Source organism: Vidua macroura, chromosome Z (assembly GCF_024509145.1).
Source record: "Vidua macroura isolate BioBank_ID:100142 chromosome Z, ASM2450914v1, whole genome shotgun sequence".
Taxonomy (NCBI): Eukaryota; Metazoa; Chordata; class Aves; order Passeriformes; family Viduidae; genus Vidua; species Vidua macroura.
Window position 1 is genome coordinate 26,434,497 of NC_071611.1, and position 18,381 is coordinate 26,452,877.

General features: G+C 37.2%; 1 protein-coding gene across 1 annotated transcript in view; it reads left to right on the forward strand.

Moving 5' to 3' along the window:
* SV2C (synaptic vesicle glycoprotein 2C) overlaps positions 1-18,381 on the forward strand; it is a 75,252-nt gene that overhangs the window by 15,353 nt on the left and 41,518 nt on the right. Inside the window, exons 2-3 of the mRNA XM_054003168.1 lie at positions 1,812-1,992; positions 15,403-15,554. Of these exons, the coding sequence (XP_053859143.1) occupies positions 1,812-1,992; positions 15,403-15,554 (333 nt within the window). The remainder of the gene's footprint in view (positions 1-1,811; positions 1,993-15,402; positions 15,555-18,381) is intronic.

Consider the following 18,381-nt stretch of genomic DNA (forward strand, 5'->3'; position numbering starts at 1 on the left):
AGAAACCAGCAACATCTAGAAAATATCCATTGACAAAAGTTATTTTCAGAAGACACTTAACTGTTGTTCTTATGGAGTTTGTTGCTTTAGCAAGTCTCCTGTGATGAGCAGCATTGGATCTGTTATCTTACCCTGAGATTTGATGCAGCTCTGAGCAATCTGTTTTAGTGGAGGATGCCCCTACTCATGGCAGAGGATTGAAATTTAAGGTCTTTAAGGTCCCTTCCAACCCAAACCACTTTATGATTCTGATTCTATAATCTTGTTAACATACAATATAACACAATGTGTATCCTATTTTTAAAATATCCTATTTTAAATTATGTCTCATAAGGAAACAGTAGTGGAAACTACACAGAACATGAGAGGGAACAGGGACAATTCAGGGTGTATAAGACCCTGCAGATGTCAGCACTTCAGATGCTATCATCTGTAATTCCAAGAATAGAAATACTGATGAGTAAACTCTACAGTGATTCACGTTTAACCAAACACAGGAATTTAAGTAGGTTTTTTTCAGCTTTCTTTAGCATCCAACAACCTTCTGCAGGTCAAAGGTGATTCTTTTGGAGGCCAGAATTTCACAGCAATTAAGAGTCCAGTAGAGATGCTGGAGAATTTGTCCATTCTTGAGACTAATCAAAAGGAGACATATAACAAGGATTTCTAGTATTTTAATTACTTCTAGCACCTTTGTAAGTAATTCCTGCTCTAAAGAAGATGTAGAAGATGTAGCAATATGCAGAATATAGAAAACCTAACCTGGGAAGTTCAACAAGAAATTAGATGGAAAAAGAATTCCACATATCAAACAAAATACAATGTTAATGGTTCTGTCCAAAACTTGGGACAGAAGTTACTTTTTCCTTCTGACAATCTGCTCAATATGTTGTACATATTTGTCAAATGTTCCACAGGGTGTTTGGAAAGGAAATTATGTACAATGTGCTAAGATGTGAACAATCAAAATGTTAAATTTTCAACTTATCTTTCTGTGAGAAAATACATGTGGAAACACAATTTATGTTAAAAAAATATCACCCCAATATTTTTTTTGCTATGTCATTTTAATAAATGTTACTGTATCTGTTCAAAATTATTAGGAGGGGGGAACACGACAGAAAAAAACCCAAACAAACAAACAAAAAAAAACCCAAAAAAACCCCAAAACAAAACAAAAACCAAAAAAAAAACATAAAAAAGCAAACCACCAAAACAACAAGTCAAGAACATTACAGTGCTTTTGCTTTGAAAGGACATTGATTTTTAAAATAAAGAAATACACTCATGTAGGAGGGAGAAAAACCAAACAAGATGGATGTCTTTGATTCTACAGATCTCAAGTGGAAAATGTTTTATAATCAACTTTTTTTTTAGCACATATTACTCCCAGTGATCCCAGTATTTAATCTTCTGCAGGACTGCTCAAACTCTAGAGATGTTCAGACAAATTGAATCTGTAGGGGAAGTAATTTTTTGCAATATTTAACATGAATTAATTTTAATTCTGAGGAAATAATGACATTTTCTCCTCCTATTCAGACTTATTTGCCTGCACGTTTATTGTTTTAGCCAGACGCACCTTGTTTAATATTTATATTAAGTGTGTCTGGTAACAAATGACAAAGACAGTAGGAAATCTGTTCTCTCTAGATACATTTGCAAAACTGTGCATATAATTTCTATTCAGTGAGAAAGGATAAAATCACCTGTATACTAATGTTTTTGTAAATATACAAGGTTAACTGATTTTGGTGTGGTCAATTATGTAGCTCACAAAATATCTCTTTTTGTATTTTTGTGTATTGCAGGGAGTATCGTGTACCTTGGGATGATGGTGGGGGCATTCTTCTGGGGAGGCTTGGCAGACAAGGTGGGAAGGAGACAATCACTCCTGATATGCATGTCTGTCAATGGATTCTTTGCCTTCCTTTCATCCTTTGTCCAGGGCTATGGCTTCTTCCTCTTCTGTCGCTTGTTTTCTGGATTTGGGTAAGCTCCTCTGGTTTTGTTAATTTTCACAATTCTGTGTGTTAATAAAACTTTTCTGTTTGCATAAGAAAATTGTTTAGTGTAGAAATACAGTCTGTGTCAGTTGTGAGAGAAATAAGCAAGGTAGCTACTATGCTCCTAAATAGCAACCTGAAGGGGAAAAATTCTGGGGGAAAGACACAGACTGAAAACTGTAAGATTGAGTTTGTTCTTATATTGCAAAGGATTTGTTTTGTGAACTTGATCAACTTGCTTAACTTATTTTATGCCTCAGCTTCATGTACAGTATCTTGTTCAATCAGCAAAATAACACTCTCCTCACAGGTGTACGCTGTGATTTTGGTAATATTTTTAAAGTTTCTAATATCTTTGTGTGCACAATAATGTTTTTAATACCATGGCATCATGATAAATTTAAAACAGGGTCCTAAATTGTGTCAAATGTTCTCTCTGAAATATTGGAGTTTAGGGACCTGTGTTTTCTTTACTTTTCATTTAAATAACTTCTCAGTGGTCAAATTTATAAATTTTAAACTTTTATGAGCAAAGATGGAGTTAGATAAGTAAACTACTACGAGGAAACCTCTACGTTTACTGCACACTTGGATAAACAAGAGCTCTGTTCTGCAGACTGCTTGGTTTAGCACTTCTGGTCATTGCTTGATTCAGATTAAGACTCCTAATTCAGACCACTATCAATCTTTGGTATGCTGAATAGACAGGATCTGGTGAGAGCACAGCAGCTGAGCTGTAAAGTCATGCACATGAACTCCACTTCTTTAATGGTTTGTTGCCTTTATGTTATGTAGTCATGGCAGTTGTGTGATATTTGTGTTTTGAGAAATCCTTTGAACTGGTCTGAGGTAGGCTAGGGCTTGACATGAATATCAACAAGAAATTACCATAGCACTCAGTAATTTTAAACTGATTTAAGAAGAGGAATGGAAGGACAAGAGGAGAGAGAAAAATGTGAGGAGTCATCTAGCTAGAAGAATCTCCTTATTTTGTCACCAGATTTTCAGATATGACTTTATAAGACAACAAGGAGAAATAGCAATATTCTCCTTCCTGAAAACCCCAAATCCCATAGAAAAACAAAACTTTAAAAATCCCCTATCATAAATCACCATCAGTTCTAGGAACTATGTTTTTTCACTCCATGCACAAACACTACAGATCATGTTGCATGACACTTTCACTCTTCTGTGACCCTGTAAAGTCAAGAAGCTTGTTGTATTACTGCTTAGCCTGGCCAATTCCCTGGGGCAGGTATGGACCCTTATGCTACAAAGGTTTGTTTTATTGCAGACTGAAATGGCTTTAACCAAAATTGTCCCCTGTTTTTGAAATGGCAAAAATTTTTTTTTTTATGCCTCATGGAAAAGTTGCCTGCACCATTTCCTCCTCACTTGTCCAGGAGCTTTTACAGTAAGAGTCAGTGTCTGTAGCTTTCCTTGTGATACATGTATGTCCTTGACTGGGAACCATGTTCTCTTGTGTACCCAGCTTATGATTAACGGTCCTTGAAGGAGCAGGCCCTTCATACCTTCATCCTACAATTTCCCCACTCTGTTCAAAGTCCCCTTACCTTATCTTTGAAAGCTACATGAATAGATCATAGATAATTTATCACCATGTACTATATTTTAAATGGAGTCTCCAAAACAAAACAAACCACAAAACAATCAAACAAAGAGAAGAAAAAAGACAGCATGAGCTGCAGAGTTGTTCCTCATAGCAATTACTGCAGAGAGAGGTTCATGGCTGGCTCTTATTTGCTGTTTTCTTTAAAGATTATATTTTTCCCCTGAATAACTCCTTTCAGATTATATCAGGGTAGCAGTGTGAAAACCATGGGGCTTCTAGAAGTCTTTTTGCCAGACCCTCAAGATGAGGAAAATCCCATCTTGATAAGTGTTTGCCCTTTTCTAGTCAATGAGCACCTCACAAAATAGCCACAGTTTCTCAGATATGGAGGATAGTGGCTTAGAAACCTTGTCTTCCAATTCCATCGGGACGCACCAATGTATCTTACCAGGTCCCATCAGCCTGTGTACCTTCAGGCTAATTAGATGTTCTCGAACCTGGTCTTCTCCTACAGTGGGATGTTGTCATTCTTCCAGTTCCCCTGCCTTGCCTCCTGCAGCTGATGTGAGTGGAGCTCTTTGTGATGAAGACTGAGGGGAAAAAAAAAAGTTGTTGAGTGCCTCAGCCTTCTCCATATCCAGGTAACCAAGTCTCTGGTTTCCTTTGGGAAAAGGCACACATTTTCCCTAGACTTCTCGATGACATTCCACTGTACCTCTGTTTTTGAGGGAGGAATGCTTTGTTCCAGTAATTTTGTGTGATTCAAAGAACTCAACTATGGAATTAGAATTATTTCAAGGAAAGAACTGAATTTTATGTTTTAAAGGTAAAATATCGTTGTTACTCAGACTGGAGAGGAGTGGGAGTTTTCTGAAGGGGCAGAGAGTTATCTGGAGAATTTATTTTAATTAAAGATCATTGAAATATTAAGAAGTACTCAGATGATATAAAATCACTTAGGTATGTAGAGTTTAAACTGCTCCATTATCTTGTAGATAATTAAAAAAAAAAAGATTAAGAAGCATGAAAAATAAAACCAGTATCTGATAGATGATTTCATTTATTTTAAAAATACTATAAAATATATTCTTCTCATAATCACTTGCAGTGAAAATGTGTTTATTAAAGTAAAATATTCAAGGAAAAAAATACCCCTTCAAATACTTTTCCCCCCATTTTTAATCTGAAAAAAACCTAAAACTAGTAAAACTTTTGCAGGTAAAAAAAGAGATTTTAAATGCAAACCAGTATAAATAATATCAAGATACTGCTGCATAAAGAGTATCGAGACTTACAAAATTCTGAAATGTAAGCGTCAGCTAGACAAAAGAATGAAGAAATGTTGGAAAGGCTGCAAAATCATTTCCTTTTCCAGAAAATAATATCAGAACCATGATGCTTCCCTTGATCAACTGAAAATCAAAACTCAAACGGAAATTGAGTCCAAAAGCTTGTAAAGGTCTAGGAGGGCTTTAGACATGGTTTCCTACAAAGTGAAAAGATCTAGAAAAGAAACTGTAAGTTGTATTCATCATTAGCCATTGGGGGAAGGTGCAAATATTTATCAACAAAAAGCACCTTGTTGTATCTGTCTGAAAATGTCAAAGGAAAGTTTCTCTGATACAGAGCATTACTCACAACATAGCTGTTAACTTGAATGAAGCTGGAGCTGTTGTCTGTTCAACACTACCACTGTGAAATATTATTCTCGGCTACAGCGTTTTGTCCAATTTCTATAAAACATTAATCTAAGCTATTAGTTTAATATTTTTGATACTTACAATTTTAGATGAAGTTTTTTTTTAAGTACAACAACTAAATTTATAATAAAGTGATTAAAACCACAATACAGTTTTGTCTTATCCCACTAAATTTTAATTTGGTTGCTTCAAGATATGCAGAGATTATACAATCTGGGGATGGGGGGGGGTGGAAATCATGCTTATCCAGCCCAAATATTACTTCTAAAGAAAGTTTGGTTTCTAAAAGAAACCAAAGTTTTCATACAATGAAAACTAGCTGAAATAAATATCCTGAGGTGAATTACAATTTAGAAATTTTTCAGACAAGTTCACATGTTTGCTCCTGGTGGAAAGTTATTCCTTCTTCTGAGCAAAATAAAAAATGCTAAATAAATGTGTCCTATTTTAAAAGCACGCAGTATTTCCAGGCTGCAAAGATTTCTTTCAATTTACCAAAATTGCCAATTTGGCCAAATTTCTTCTCCAAACCCACAGAAAAATTAGGAAATACAGGTTAGATATTGTTAACTGATATAACTAAAAGCTATTAAGAAGCTTTTCTCCTGCAAACAAAAGTCTTTCTCAATATGTATTAACATAATATTCCTTTTCAAGACTGCTTTAGACTATACTTCATTAAATCTGAGACCTTCAGACAGTTCTTCATCCGTCCTTAGACAATCTCTAAACATTCCTGCAGTACTCCTATATTACTGGGATCTACCACAGAGTGGTGGTATCACTATGGTAGAAAAAAACTTGTAATTCAGATATTTTCTAAAATTCTTAACTTTTTCATGGGGAATCAAAAGTTAGCAAAAATCCAAAACCATGAATGTAGTTTCTTGTAACTTGCAGTTTTGAGGGGTTGCCTGAGTAAGTCCACACACCCCAACTTTTACCAGTAGTTATGTATACTATGTATAGTAGCAAGAAATGCTTAGAGTTGTATATCCACCCCTTAGAGACTATGACATGAAGGGTGTACAATCAGTCTATATACATAACAACTGCAAAAATGTTCCAACAGAGATGAAGACTATGTGGAAACAGGACAAGATTATTGGCCTACACAAGCAGTTCCTTCAGGAACTTCAGATCTAGAACAACATCCAGCTTTTATAATTTTATGTCATCAGTATTTAGTATCATGTTGTATTTATCTTTTACCTCCTCATATCCACTTGTTCCACTGTTTTTTCATGAAGGACCTTGTATTCTCTCACTCTCAAAATGTTGTAATCTTCTGCCTCTGATTCCTCTTCAACATCCAGCTGTGTCCTACCCAGGGCTATCAGTGTTTTTACACTGTGAGCTAATGAATAGCTCTGCAGGTGACTGGCTTCAAAGCTGACAGGCTATGCCAAAAGGGATATACACTTCTCAGTGAAGCCAAGTAAGCAATTGGCAAGGTCTGAGCTTCACAAATAGCTTTGCTTCAGTCCTTACACCATCAACTGTGGGTGAAGGTTGATGAGAGGTTCTCAGAGAGAAGGGGGTCTTCCCTAAACCTTCTCTTCCCTTCTCTAAGACAGCATTCTTATGAGGAAAGGAAGATTATAGAAAAGGGAGAAAAGAGAGGAAAAGACCAGACAAGGGTAAATAAAGAGAGACTACACAACAGAAAAAATAAAAAGAAAAATTATAGAATCATAGAATTATTTAGGTTGGAAAGGATCTTTAAAATCATTGAGGTCAACCATCAAACTAATACTGCCAAGTCCACCACTAAGACTTATTCCTAAGCACCTCATGTACACATACATTAAAACCCTCCAGGAATGGTCATTCCACACTTCCCTCAGCAGCCTGTTAGAATGTTTTGCAGACCTTTCCATGAAGAAATTTTTCCATTAAGAAATTTTTCCTACTATGCCATTCCTGTGGTACAGCTTGAGTCTATTTCCTCTCACTCTATTTTTTGTTACTTGGAAAAGGAGAGACCAACCTGTCTACATCTCTTTTCAGGTAGATGTAGGGAGTGATAAGGGTGGTGGTTGGTTGTTTTTTTTTTTTTTTTTTTTTTTTTTTTTTTTTTTTTTTTTTTGGCCAGCTGAAAATCCCCCAGTTCCTTCAGCCACTCCTCTTAGGACTTTGCTCCAAATGTTTTGCCAACTTTGTTGCCCTCTCTGAACATGTTCCAGCATCCGAATGACCTTCCTGTGGTGAGGGGCAAAAAACTGAACACAGGATTTGAGGTGTGGCCTCACCAGTGCCCAGTACGGGGGACAATCCCTGTCCTGTTCCTGCTGGCCACACCATTGCTGATCCAGGCCAGGATGCCATTGGCCTTCTTGGCCACCTGGGCCCACCCTGGCTCATGTCCAGCTGCTGTCAGTCAGCATCCCCAGGTCCTTTCCAGCCACTCTGCCCCAGCCTGTGGAGCTGCCTGGGGTTGTTGTGACCCAGGGGCAGGACCCAGCACTGGGCCTTGTTGAACCTCACACCACTGGCCTCAGCCCATGATCCAGCCTGCCCAGATCCCTCTGCAGAGACTTCCTGCCCTCCAGCAGATCAGCACTCCCACCCAGCTTGGTGTCATCTGTGAACTGTCTGAGAGTGCACTCGATCCCCTTGTCCTGATATCAATGAAGGCATTAAACAGGACTGGCACCATTACTGAGCCCTGGGGAACAGCACTGGTGACCAGCCACCAGCTGGATGCAACTGCATTCTCTGCTGCTTTCTGGGCCCAGCCAGCCTGACAGTTTTTTACCCAGTGAACAATGCAGCTGTCCAAGTCATAGGCTGCCAGTTTCTCCAGGGTAATGCTTTGGGAGATGATGTCAAAGGCTTTACTAAAGTCCAGCTGGGCAACATCCACAGTCTTTCACTCATCCACAAAGAGGGTGATCCTATAATAGAAGGAAATCAAGTAGGACCTGCTTTTCACAAACCAGACCCATGACGGCTGGGCTTGAATCCCTGGTTCTCCTATATGTGCCATGTGATGGTGCAGGCTTGTCTGCTCCATGACCTTCCTGGACACCACAGTCAGGCCTGTAGTTTCCCAGATCCTTCTTCTAACCCTCCTTGTAGATGGGCATCATATATCCCAACCTCTACTCAACTGACGCCTCCTCAATTAGCCAGGACTAAATGATGGAAAGTAGCTCAGTGAGCACTTCTACTGGCACCCTTAGGAAACTTGGGTGGATCCTATCCAGGCCCAAACATTTGAGCACATCTAAGTGATGTAGTGGGTCTCTGAACATTTCCCTTTGGATTGTGTGGGCTTCATTCTGCTTCTCTCTGTCTCCCAGATCAGAAGGCTGGGTACCCTGAGAACAGCTGATGTGACTATTGAAGATTGAGACAAAGAAGACCCCAGTCTTTTCTTCATGCTTTGTCATTGTGTTTCCCCCTTCATGTGAAAAAGGCTGGGCACTCTCCTTAGCCCACCTTTGTTGTTAATATATGTGATATTTAATACCACAAATATATTTATTGAAACATTTTTTTTTTTTCATTTTATAGCAGTAGATAGGTTAAGAACCAGTTGGGCTTTGGCTCTTCTGAGTTTCTCCCTGTTTGACCTCATGACATCCCTGTACTCTTCCTAAGTAGCCTGCCTAGTCTTTCATACATCATAAACTCTCTTGGATTTTTCTGGAGTTCAGCTCTCTGTTCAATCAGGCTGGTCTTCACCCTGCTGGTCCAAATTTCAGCATGTGGTGACAGCCTGGTCCTGCACTTCTAGGATTTAATTCCTGAAGAATGTCCAGTGTTCCTGGGCTCATTTGCCAACCACAACTGCCTCCCAAGAGACTTTCTCAACCAGGCTTCTAAACAGGCCCAAGTCTGCCCTCCACAAGTTCAAGGTACATGTTCTCCTTGCCAACCTCCCTTACTTCTCTGAGAATTAAAAGCTCTGTCATTCTGTCATCACAGTGGCCCAGAGAGCCTCCAACCATCATATCCCATCACCCACTAGTCTTTCTCTGTTCACAAACAACAGGTCCAGTAGGGTGCACTATCTTGTTGACATCCTGACCAGCTGTGTCAGGGCATTATCATCCACACACTCCAGGAACCTCCTGGACTGGTTCCTCTCCACTCTGTTGCTTTTCCAGCAGGCATCTGCAAGGTTGAAATCCCCCACAAGAACAATGGCCAGTGATTGTGAGAGTTCTCCCAGCTGCTTCTACACTATTTCACCTGCCTTTTCTTCCTGTTTTGGTGGTCTATAGCAGACATTGACCATGGTATTTGTCTTTCAAGTAAAAACTTGAAGAGTGAAAAAGAAGAAAATCTACAAAAGAAAGAACCCATTAGCAATGATTTTGTGATTACCAATACTAGCATATGTGAAAGCAATTTATCTGACGTATCTGACAAATTCTTTGCTATTATATGCTTGAATGTAAATTAAACTTGATTTTTTAAATGGTGTTGGGTAAATACGGGGAATTATTTATTTGTCAATTCACCTTTCATCAGAACTGACTACTGTAGAGTTCAGTAAATTATCATGTGAATCATTTTTACAAGGACTCTCTTGCTATTAATAGCACACAGGCCACTTATGTACCTGCAAGAAAACTTCCTTATTATTCATAGTCCAAAGAAACACTTGTATTTAAAAATGGGTACAATGATCAACAAAGCTTAGTCTTTAGCGTGATGCAGTTTTCTAGGTCTTTATCCAGCAGTTCTCAAGGAAAAAGTCGATCTGTTTGCTCACCATTAAGTACTTTGCCAGTCTAATGGCAGTTCTGAAAGGAAAACAATAGAGATATTTTTCAATGAGACTTATGGCGCTGGGGTAGAAAACTGTTAAGAACTGTTATGTACAGTTGAATGTGCTCTTTCTAAATCTCTGAATCTGTGTTTTGAGCTCTATCACTTCTTATCAAATAGCAAATAACAAGGTGACAACTTGCAAATGCCATCTCACACAGACACTACCTATTTTTAGTCTGGATGTTGTTCAAGTTTGAAAGAGAAGACAAAGTATTTCAGAAGAACACCATCCTACCTTGTATATTTAGTATTCTGTAAGTATTCTGTAAGATATTTTTTTCTTAATTATCTCTATTCCGTTAATGCTTTTGCTTTCAAGCCCCTTTGACTAGTGAATCTGCAAATAAACAATAGCTTCTATCTGAAGCCAGAGGTTTCTGAATGCCTCACAGATGTGTTTTCATCCCAGCTGTCACACTGTGCAGTTGCTAAAATCTGTTGTGACAAATCACAGCTCTGAAGGTAGATTAGCAGACATTTATCATCTTTGTTTATAACAAAGAAAAGGCAAATGTATGTTAGCTTATTGTCTGTTTCACTGAATCCCACTCTCCTAAGGTACACCCCGTAAATCTCCTTTTGGTATCACCTTTCTCACAATTGCACAGAACAAATATGAACTGAGAATGTACATAAATACACATTCTCTCTTGCTCTGCCTACTTATGATGGGGTTTATTACACAAGATGAAGAATAACTGAAAAGATCATTATTTGTCATTCTTTTGATTGACATTTATGCTATTCTCCCACATATCAACAGTACGTGCAGTAGCAAAAGGTTCCTGCTATTTCCTTAGTGTTGTTCTCGCATATATTCCTACATATTTACGAAAAAAATCAAGGCTGAAAGCATGCATCCTTTTATTTCACATGAAAAGTCTGATTCTTATTGAGTGAGAGAACTTATTTAATGATTTTGGGCCAAGCTAAATGAAGTTTTGCCTCCTGTTGGTATTAGACTCTGTCTCATTAAAGAATGTGTTATTCAGGAGACAGATATCACTCATGATCATCATCCCAGAAGCTTAGGGTTAGGTCAGTGGGTTTTCTAATCCTCTAAAAAAATGTTCAGACTCCACACAATTTATCTGTGAAGATATGAAAAAAAGTACTTAGTTTTGTACATACTAACAGGATACATACTTTTTGTGACCCCTAAGGAAGTAGTGCATGGACTTCTCTCTGTTATCTATGGGTAACATGTTTACATTCACTGCTTTGGTTAGGGTAACTGAAGAGATAACAGAAATGAATAAGAGATGAGATATAAAAGCTTCAGCTTGTTTGAATAATTTGTGTTTAAGAAAATTAAACTCCTTCCCATTTTCAAAATGAATGTTCTTCTCAAGTCAAACCCACAGTTTTCATGGGCTTTCCATCTGCACAGGCAGACATACCAAGAGAAGAATATAGTTTCACATATCAAATTATTTTCTGTGATGATGAGCCATATAATTTACAAACACAGTAACAGTAAACAGCCCACTGTACCAGAAGCAGACTTAACACTGTATCCTGTGGGAAAATAGCATTTGCATTTTCCTTAAAACAAAAGATGAGGTCTTCCTACGGAAAAATTAGTAGCAGTTCTGCTTCTCATTTTACTTGAAATGCACTCCTGTGCATGGCACCATACATTTCACAAAATGTTGGTGGGCAACAACGAGGCAGCTACTTTCAAACTTACAATACAAAAATGTTGAGAATCAAATTTTGTTCTTTCCCTATAAATAGGGAAGGACTCACCTGGAGGCACTGAATTATTAAGGGTTTGTATGATTGCAAGTGAAGATGGGATCTAGCCAAAGTTTTCTTTTTTTAAACTGTAACAATTATATTCTTCCTTGCAGCTGTTGTGTGATTTATTGGTGGATTTTTTAAAATATGAGCTTTTGATAAGTTAATTCATAAATAGCAGTAGTGGCTGAAGGATCTGAAAAATTCTCACAAGAGAGTGATGGAAGAAGTTGGAGATACTCTGATCTTCTCTTGCCCTAATCTTTGAGAGGCAGTTTATGCTTCTACTAGCAGTGTTCAGTATACCAGATAACATATTAATTCTATAATAGAAAATGACTGTAGTACCAAGCACAAGTTAAAACTTCTGCAAGTCAGGAAGAAATTTCTTTGTTCCTTAAAAGAGTTCTCAAGGTCCACTGAGTTTTTAAGGTGATTTCTCATTGTTGGTTGGTGTGAGAACAGTTGTAGCTGTTCCTACTCTCCCTTCCTGCCATCACTTGCTCTAAATTTAGGAGCAAGTTTTAGGGAATGGAGGCATGGCTGCTGTCACTTTTGAGATTGTCTAGCATTAAGAGCAAAAGAACAGTCTTCTTAAAAGCAGAAGACTGTTCTTTTGCTCTTAATGCTAGACAATCTCCCCATCTCCCGTCCTCCCCATCTCCCTTCTTGCTCCTCCAGTTTTGCTGTTGATTAGCCTTTCTAAGATTTTCATAATCAATTTTTTGTTCTTGTAGTAGCTTTATGATACAGGAGGAGCTTCATAGATACCAGTATGCTAAAATGTTGTAGCAGGATCAGTCTGTACTTACATGAGGCCAGAAGCATGAGTTTAACCAGCTGAGAAGCAAATTCTCCATTCACAGCTTTAAGGTGCAAAAAAGTGCACAACTCACTTTACTACACCATTGCTGTGAAACGAAGACCTACAACTCTCCATAGCAGCAATTTTCCATATGACAGAGTACATCCTCTATTTCTCTTTTAAACTCTAGACAGGTTATTTTCACTGTTTAATCAATACAAACATACTATCTGGGCTTTAAAGAATTTCTTACCCTATTGGCATACTCATTGGAAGTGTCAGATAAACCAATCAGTTGGAACAGAAGAACTGTGAGTTTTCAAAGCTGATTACTTTTTTCCTGCTTAGTTGCATATCCTAAATAAACATTTTTATTTTCTGGCTCCAGAATTCCTTTTACATGTATAAAAGGTCTGTTTTCTAGCAAAGTTGTCCTATTGTTTTGGACAGGGCTTCTTCTGTAGCTTTGGAGTACCATTAGGATGTAGCATATATGTCAACCTATCTGGATCAGTTTTAACGGCTAAAGCAGCATTTACTTCTCATCATCCATGATATAGTTGGTTCATGCTGACAGGTGAGAGATGCCTTTTTAGCTACTTTTGGTCAGGTTGTCTACATTTTTTGACAGTAAGACAAGGTAGATTTTCTCAACTTGAAGCATCCACTCAATGGATGCCATGAGCAACCTATTAAATTAGGTCTTCTTGAAAGTGGGCACCTATAACTCCTTATCAGCACTTTTCATCTTTGTCAGGAAAGAGGAAGATCTTGTTAATGATTCTACTAGTAAATATTTAACCTTAGAAAAGAAACTCTAACTAGAACCATGAGTACTCTATTTGGAATATTGTGGAAGTGCAATTCAAAGCCATCTCTTCACTCTGGAGAGTTTACATCATAACTATAATCCTTTTATGTTTATGGAACTGGAAAGCACTGAATCCATAAAAGCACTGAGACAGCAGGGTTTCCCCATCATAGGAAAATGAGTTGTGGTTCTACCTTTGGCCATGCCCCCTCAATTTTTCCTCAGCCCAGACTTCCAGGGAAACCCCAAGGACATTGTCCCTTGTTGTCTGTGACAGAGAGTTTCCTAGTGAAGGCTTTCAATATTTCTACCCATGAGAAGAAATGGCATACATCTTGTTAGCTGTGTATGTAACAGGAATTCCTAGAGGTGTAAACCTTTGCATTACCAGAAGAGCCTTTAACAGCTAGTAGGTTCAGCTATGCAAATGAATTGTTGTAAAGCTAAATATTGACCAGCAGTATTTCAGAGAAGACAAGGCTTCAGGATGTCCTAATTGGACCCTCCAGTACCTGAAGGGATCCTGTTAGAAAAATTGAGAGAGACTTTTTACAATAGCATGTGGTGATAGAACAAGCAGGAATGGCTTCAAACTGAAAGAGGACAGGTTTAAGTTAGATATTAAGAAGAAATTCTTTCCTGTGAAGATGGTGAGGCACTGGAACAGGTTACTGAGGAATGTCATGCCATCCATGGCAGTGTTCAAGGCCAGTTTGGATGGAGCTGTGAGAAGTCTGGTCTGGTGAAGATGTCTCTATCCATATGAAGGGGTTGTAATCAACTGATCTTTCAGGTCCCTTCCAACCTAAAGCATTCTATGACTCTATGAAGAGATGTACAAAGGAAAAGAGAAAACAGCAAACAAGCTGTAACAAGTGTAAACAAGTGTAACAGCCAACCCAGTACTTCATAAAAGTACATGAACATATATTAAAATAAACTGTATGGCTATGGCACTGAATTTTCTTAGTGGTAAAATACCATTTCTGTATTCATGTTTCCCTTATTAATATCTGTTTAAAACTGTTTTGATGTTTGCTGTTTGCTTCCAGTTTGGCAGCTCCCAGATGATATATAAATTTGCACTTATCTTTGAAATTCACTTAAAAATTCAAACCATGCCATATATTGCTTTAAAGTATGTAATCTGAAGGTATTTTCTTAATTGGAAAAATAAAATCCACAAGCACTTGTCCTGATGTAGAACTTTTGACAGCTTGTATACATAGTGAGCAGGTAAAGATAGTACGTAGTGAGCAGGTAAAGATAGTAAAAGATTACTTGGAAACTGGTACCAAACTGCTACCAAAAGTGATAAATATTTTGAGTTACTTTAATTTTTGTAAAACCAAGTTGAATTAATTTTTTTTTTTAACAACTGACCTTCAGACAATGTTTGTTTTACCATGAAAAATGAATATTATATGAATGCATATGCTTTTCATAAAAAATTAAGTAAAAAGCCAGCATGGGCTTAGGTATCCATGTAGTCCAACTGAATAGAATATGTTTTGAATTGTGTGTAAAAAAAACCTATTGACATTTAGTTACTTCTTGGTTACCTAAGTCATGGGAGGTAAGAGAAATACCTATTACGCTTTGGGAAAATGATTAATATTAGAAGCATTAGAAGCAATGTATTTTAACACTTGTCAGTAGGCTGTCATGATTTTGTAATGGTGAAAGTCAAGACTTCTCACTGGTTTCTCTGTTCCAGTGACTGACATATTGACAATTACCTTGAAACATTGAATGCAATAAATAGTACATAGAATTTTCAAGGAAATATTTGACAAAAAATTTCATCCAAACTGATGAAAGTTTTCTCTAGAGTTCCCCAATATATGGTGCAATTTGAGAAAAAACACTTGCTAGAGAAGCTGCTTGTATTTGAAGTTTTTGATGACTGCTGCTACCAGCTTGTTCAAACTTTATCTAGCTGTTACTCTCTTGCTTAATCCATGAACTGTATCTCCTTTTAGGATTGGTGGAGCCATGCCAACCGTCTTCTCCTATTTTTCGGAAGTGCTTGCTCGGGAGAAACGAGGTGAACACCTGAGCTGGCTCTGTATGTTTTGGATGATTGGCGGCATCTACGCTTCTGCAATGGCTTGGGCAATAATTCCTCATTATGGTAAGAAATGCCATAGAAGAAAGAAAAATCTCCTTGTGATTTCGAAGTATTCTAGTATGAAAGTAAAGATCATGAACCTTGATAGCTTAAAGAAGAGTCTTTATGTCTGTTTTTGAACTACTGACTTAATTGACAAAAATAAATTTATTCCTTTTGGAGGATATAGTGGGAATAGATTGTATGTCAAATAATAAATAATTTATTACAAGATGCAAAATTTCACTAATATCCATATTTATTCAAAATTTTTAAATTACTGAAAACCTATACACATGAAAATTTAATTGGTGTCATTGTTAAATCTGGAGAAAAGAAAGTAAGAAAGTAAGAAAAAGAAAGAAATTAAGAAAGTAAGAACTTCCTTAATGTTTGCAGTGCTGAAATCTGAAATTAGTCTGAAATTAAAGCTGTACGGAATGTTTCTTAGTAGATATTTTTAATGGTGTAAAAACAGATAAATGGAACACTGCATTTAAATGCTGTAGGGATGTATGAGGGCAATGGCTGAAGTTATACTCACATAAAATATAAGCTGCTTTGTCAAAGAGCTCTTTAATTGCTCTGTCATAGTTAAACATAATATGGAGGTATAGATTCAGTTCTTTGTCTCTTGTGCTTGCATTTTAGAAGAATCAAATGCTCACAGGTCTCCAGGGTTGCTCAGACTGCTCAGGGGTTCTTAAAAATCAGCTTCTTAAGCAGTTCTCTCTGGCAGGCCTCAAGTGAAGTAAAGCAGCACTGTGAGCTGGCATCCAAAGCAGCTTCCTTTAGCCAAGCAATGAGGTTTATCAAAGCTATATTGTGAAGTTTTGCTTGAAGTGATGGGAACATTTAGCAAGTGATAATGTCCAGAAATAAATTATAATAATGCAGACTAATCAAATACCTAGACTGTTGCATTAAAATTATTTTGTGGTTCAGTCCACTAAACCTGAATCTCTATCTTCAACCTTGCCTTTTGACTTTGAACTGCTGGAAGCAAAGAGAGGAATTTGTGCTGACAAAGCACAATATGGATTTTTTTTTCCCAAAGTAGTAAATTACTCTGGATGCCAAGTACTTTTTTTCTTTCCTATGGACTTTTATTTTCTTTATCTTTCAGTGGAAAATACAAACATTATGACAAACTGCTTTACATAGGTTGTCTAATTTAATATAGATTTTATAAATAACTATATCCTTTACTGAGGTGCTTTTAGAACATCACATGGTAGTATATTTTAATATAGTACACTTACACCAAACTACAGGGAAAACATTTCTTCTTTGTTTAGCCGTGGAAGAATATCAGCAACAAAAAGGAGTGCTGCACTGTGGTTTTTTTGTTGTTCTTGGTTTTGTTGTTGCTTTTTCCACCTGCAAAAATATTTCTTAAATAATATAAGACATGAGAAAGTAAAAAACAATTTCAAAACATAGTATGCTTTAGTGCTAGACATACAAATCACTACTTCAGTTTATTAAGATACGTTAAAATTATCAAAAAAGGGCCAGAAAAATCAAGCTATCAAAAGAATCCTTTTTCAGAGTAAAAGAAGTAAGTTTGTACATCATTTTGGCAAAATTAAACAGAACATATTTATGGGCTTTGATGAGGTCTTAAAACTATCTTTACTTTTAAATCAGACTGTTTTGTTACGTTTGAAGTCTAAAACCTAGTCTTAGTCCCTAATATTAGTGTGAAATCTCTCCAGTTCAGACAAACTCTTGTATTGTCATAATGCTGTGCCAAGCTCTCAGACGTCACCAAGGGCTCCCAGGGCAAACCCTGCTCCAGCATTTGGGGAGTGTGGTCACACATTGCTGTCCCCTCCCTGAAACATTCCAGGTCAAGAAAATGCCGGTTCAGGTGTCTACACCATTTGTATCACATGCATTTACAGGGAGGCTCTTATGGTATTTTCTCTTTTACTATTTCTAAATGATTTCTACATTAATTTATTTTGCCAGAATTAAGCAGAGATAGAGATTTTCCTCCAAATCCCTTTCTGTCCTTCTCATCATTCACATCTTCAGTGAGCAGGAAGCAAAACATAATTATAAACTACCCATCCACTTTTAAACTGCATTTATATTTGTGCATGGGCATTTCTGTGTTCTCTGCTTCTCACTTGAGGACCTGACAGTGTTTCGTTTTCTCAGCTGGACTCAGAAGTTACTCAAGAGCAAGGAATGAAGCTCCATCTTTAAAAAAAGCAATAAATGTCATTGAGCATGGTGGAATTACCCTTCTATTAATAGAAAGATATCAGGTCACAACAGTAGAGTACTTTTCTTCCCTTGTTTACCAATGTATTCCTTTCATTTGTACTCCTTATACAAGCCACTTTTAAAAAGTCCTAGATTCATAAGTATACATTATCTAGCCCAAAGCAGATAGTGAAGCTATGTATGTATGTTTGCCCTTTGAACATTTAGCTGTATCTTTCTGGGAGAAAACACAGATTACTCTCTATATGTAACAGTTTATCTCTGTTGTTGTTCAAGAAGCATAGCAGAGTCTGAAACAGGAGCAATGCCCTGGAACACAAAATAAAGTGTTGATAACTGTTGTTTTGACATCAGCATGTTGTTAAATGAGGGATAAGTGTGATGCAGTAGTACAGTCACCACATATGGAAAGGCTAACATCATCTGGAAGACGAGCATCTCTGTATCAAGGCTTTTTGATTTATATATCTGTTGGCCATTGTTTAAAAACTGAAAGGTTGTGTAGACTTGTTCAAGGTCTCCTAAACTGACTCCAGGCTGTGAAGAAGAAACATCTGCAGAGAAATGCTTCTAATTGCAACTAATTTTAAAAGTCCCAGATTAGACTGCTAAAAAG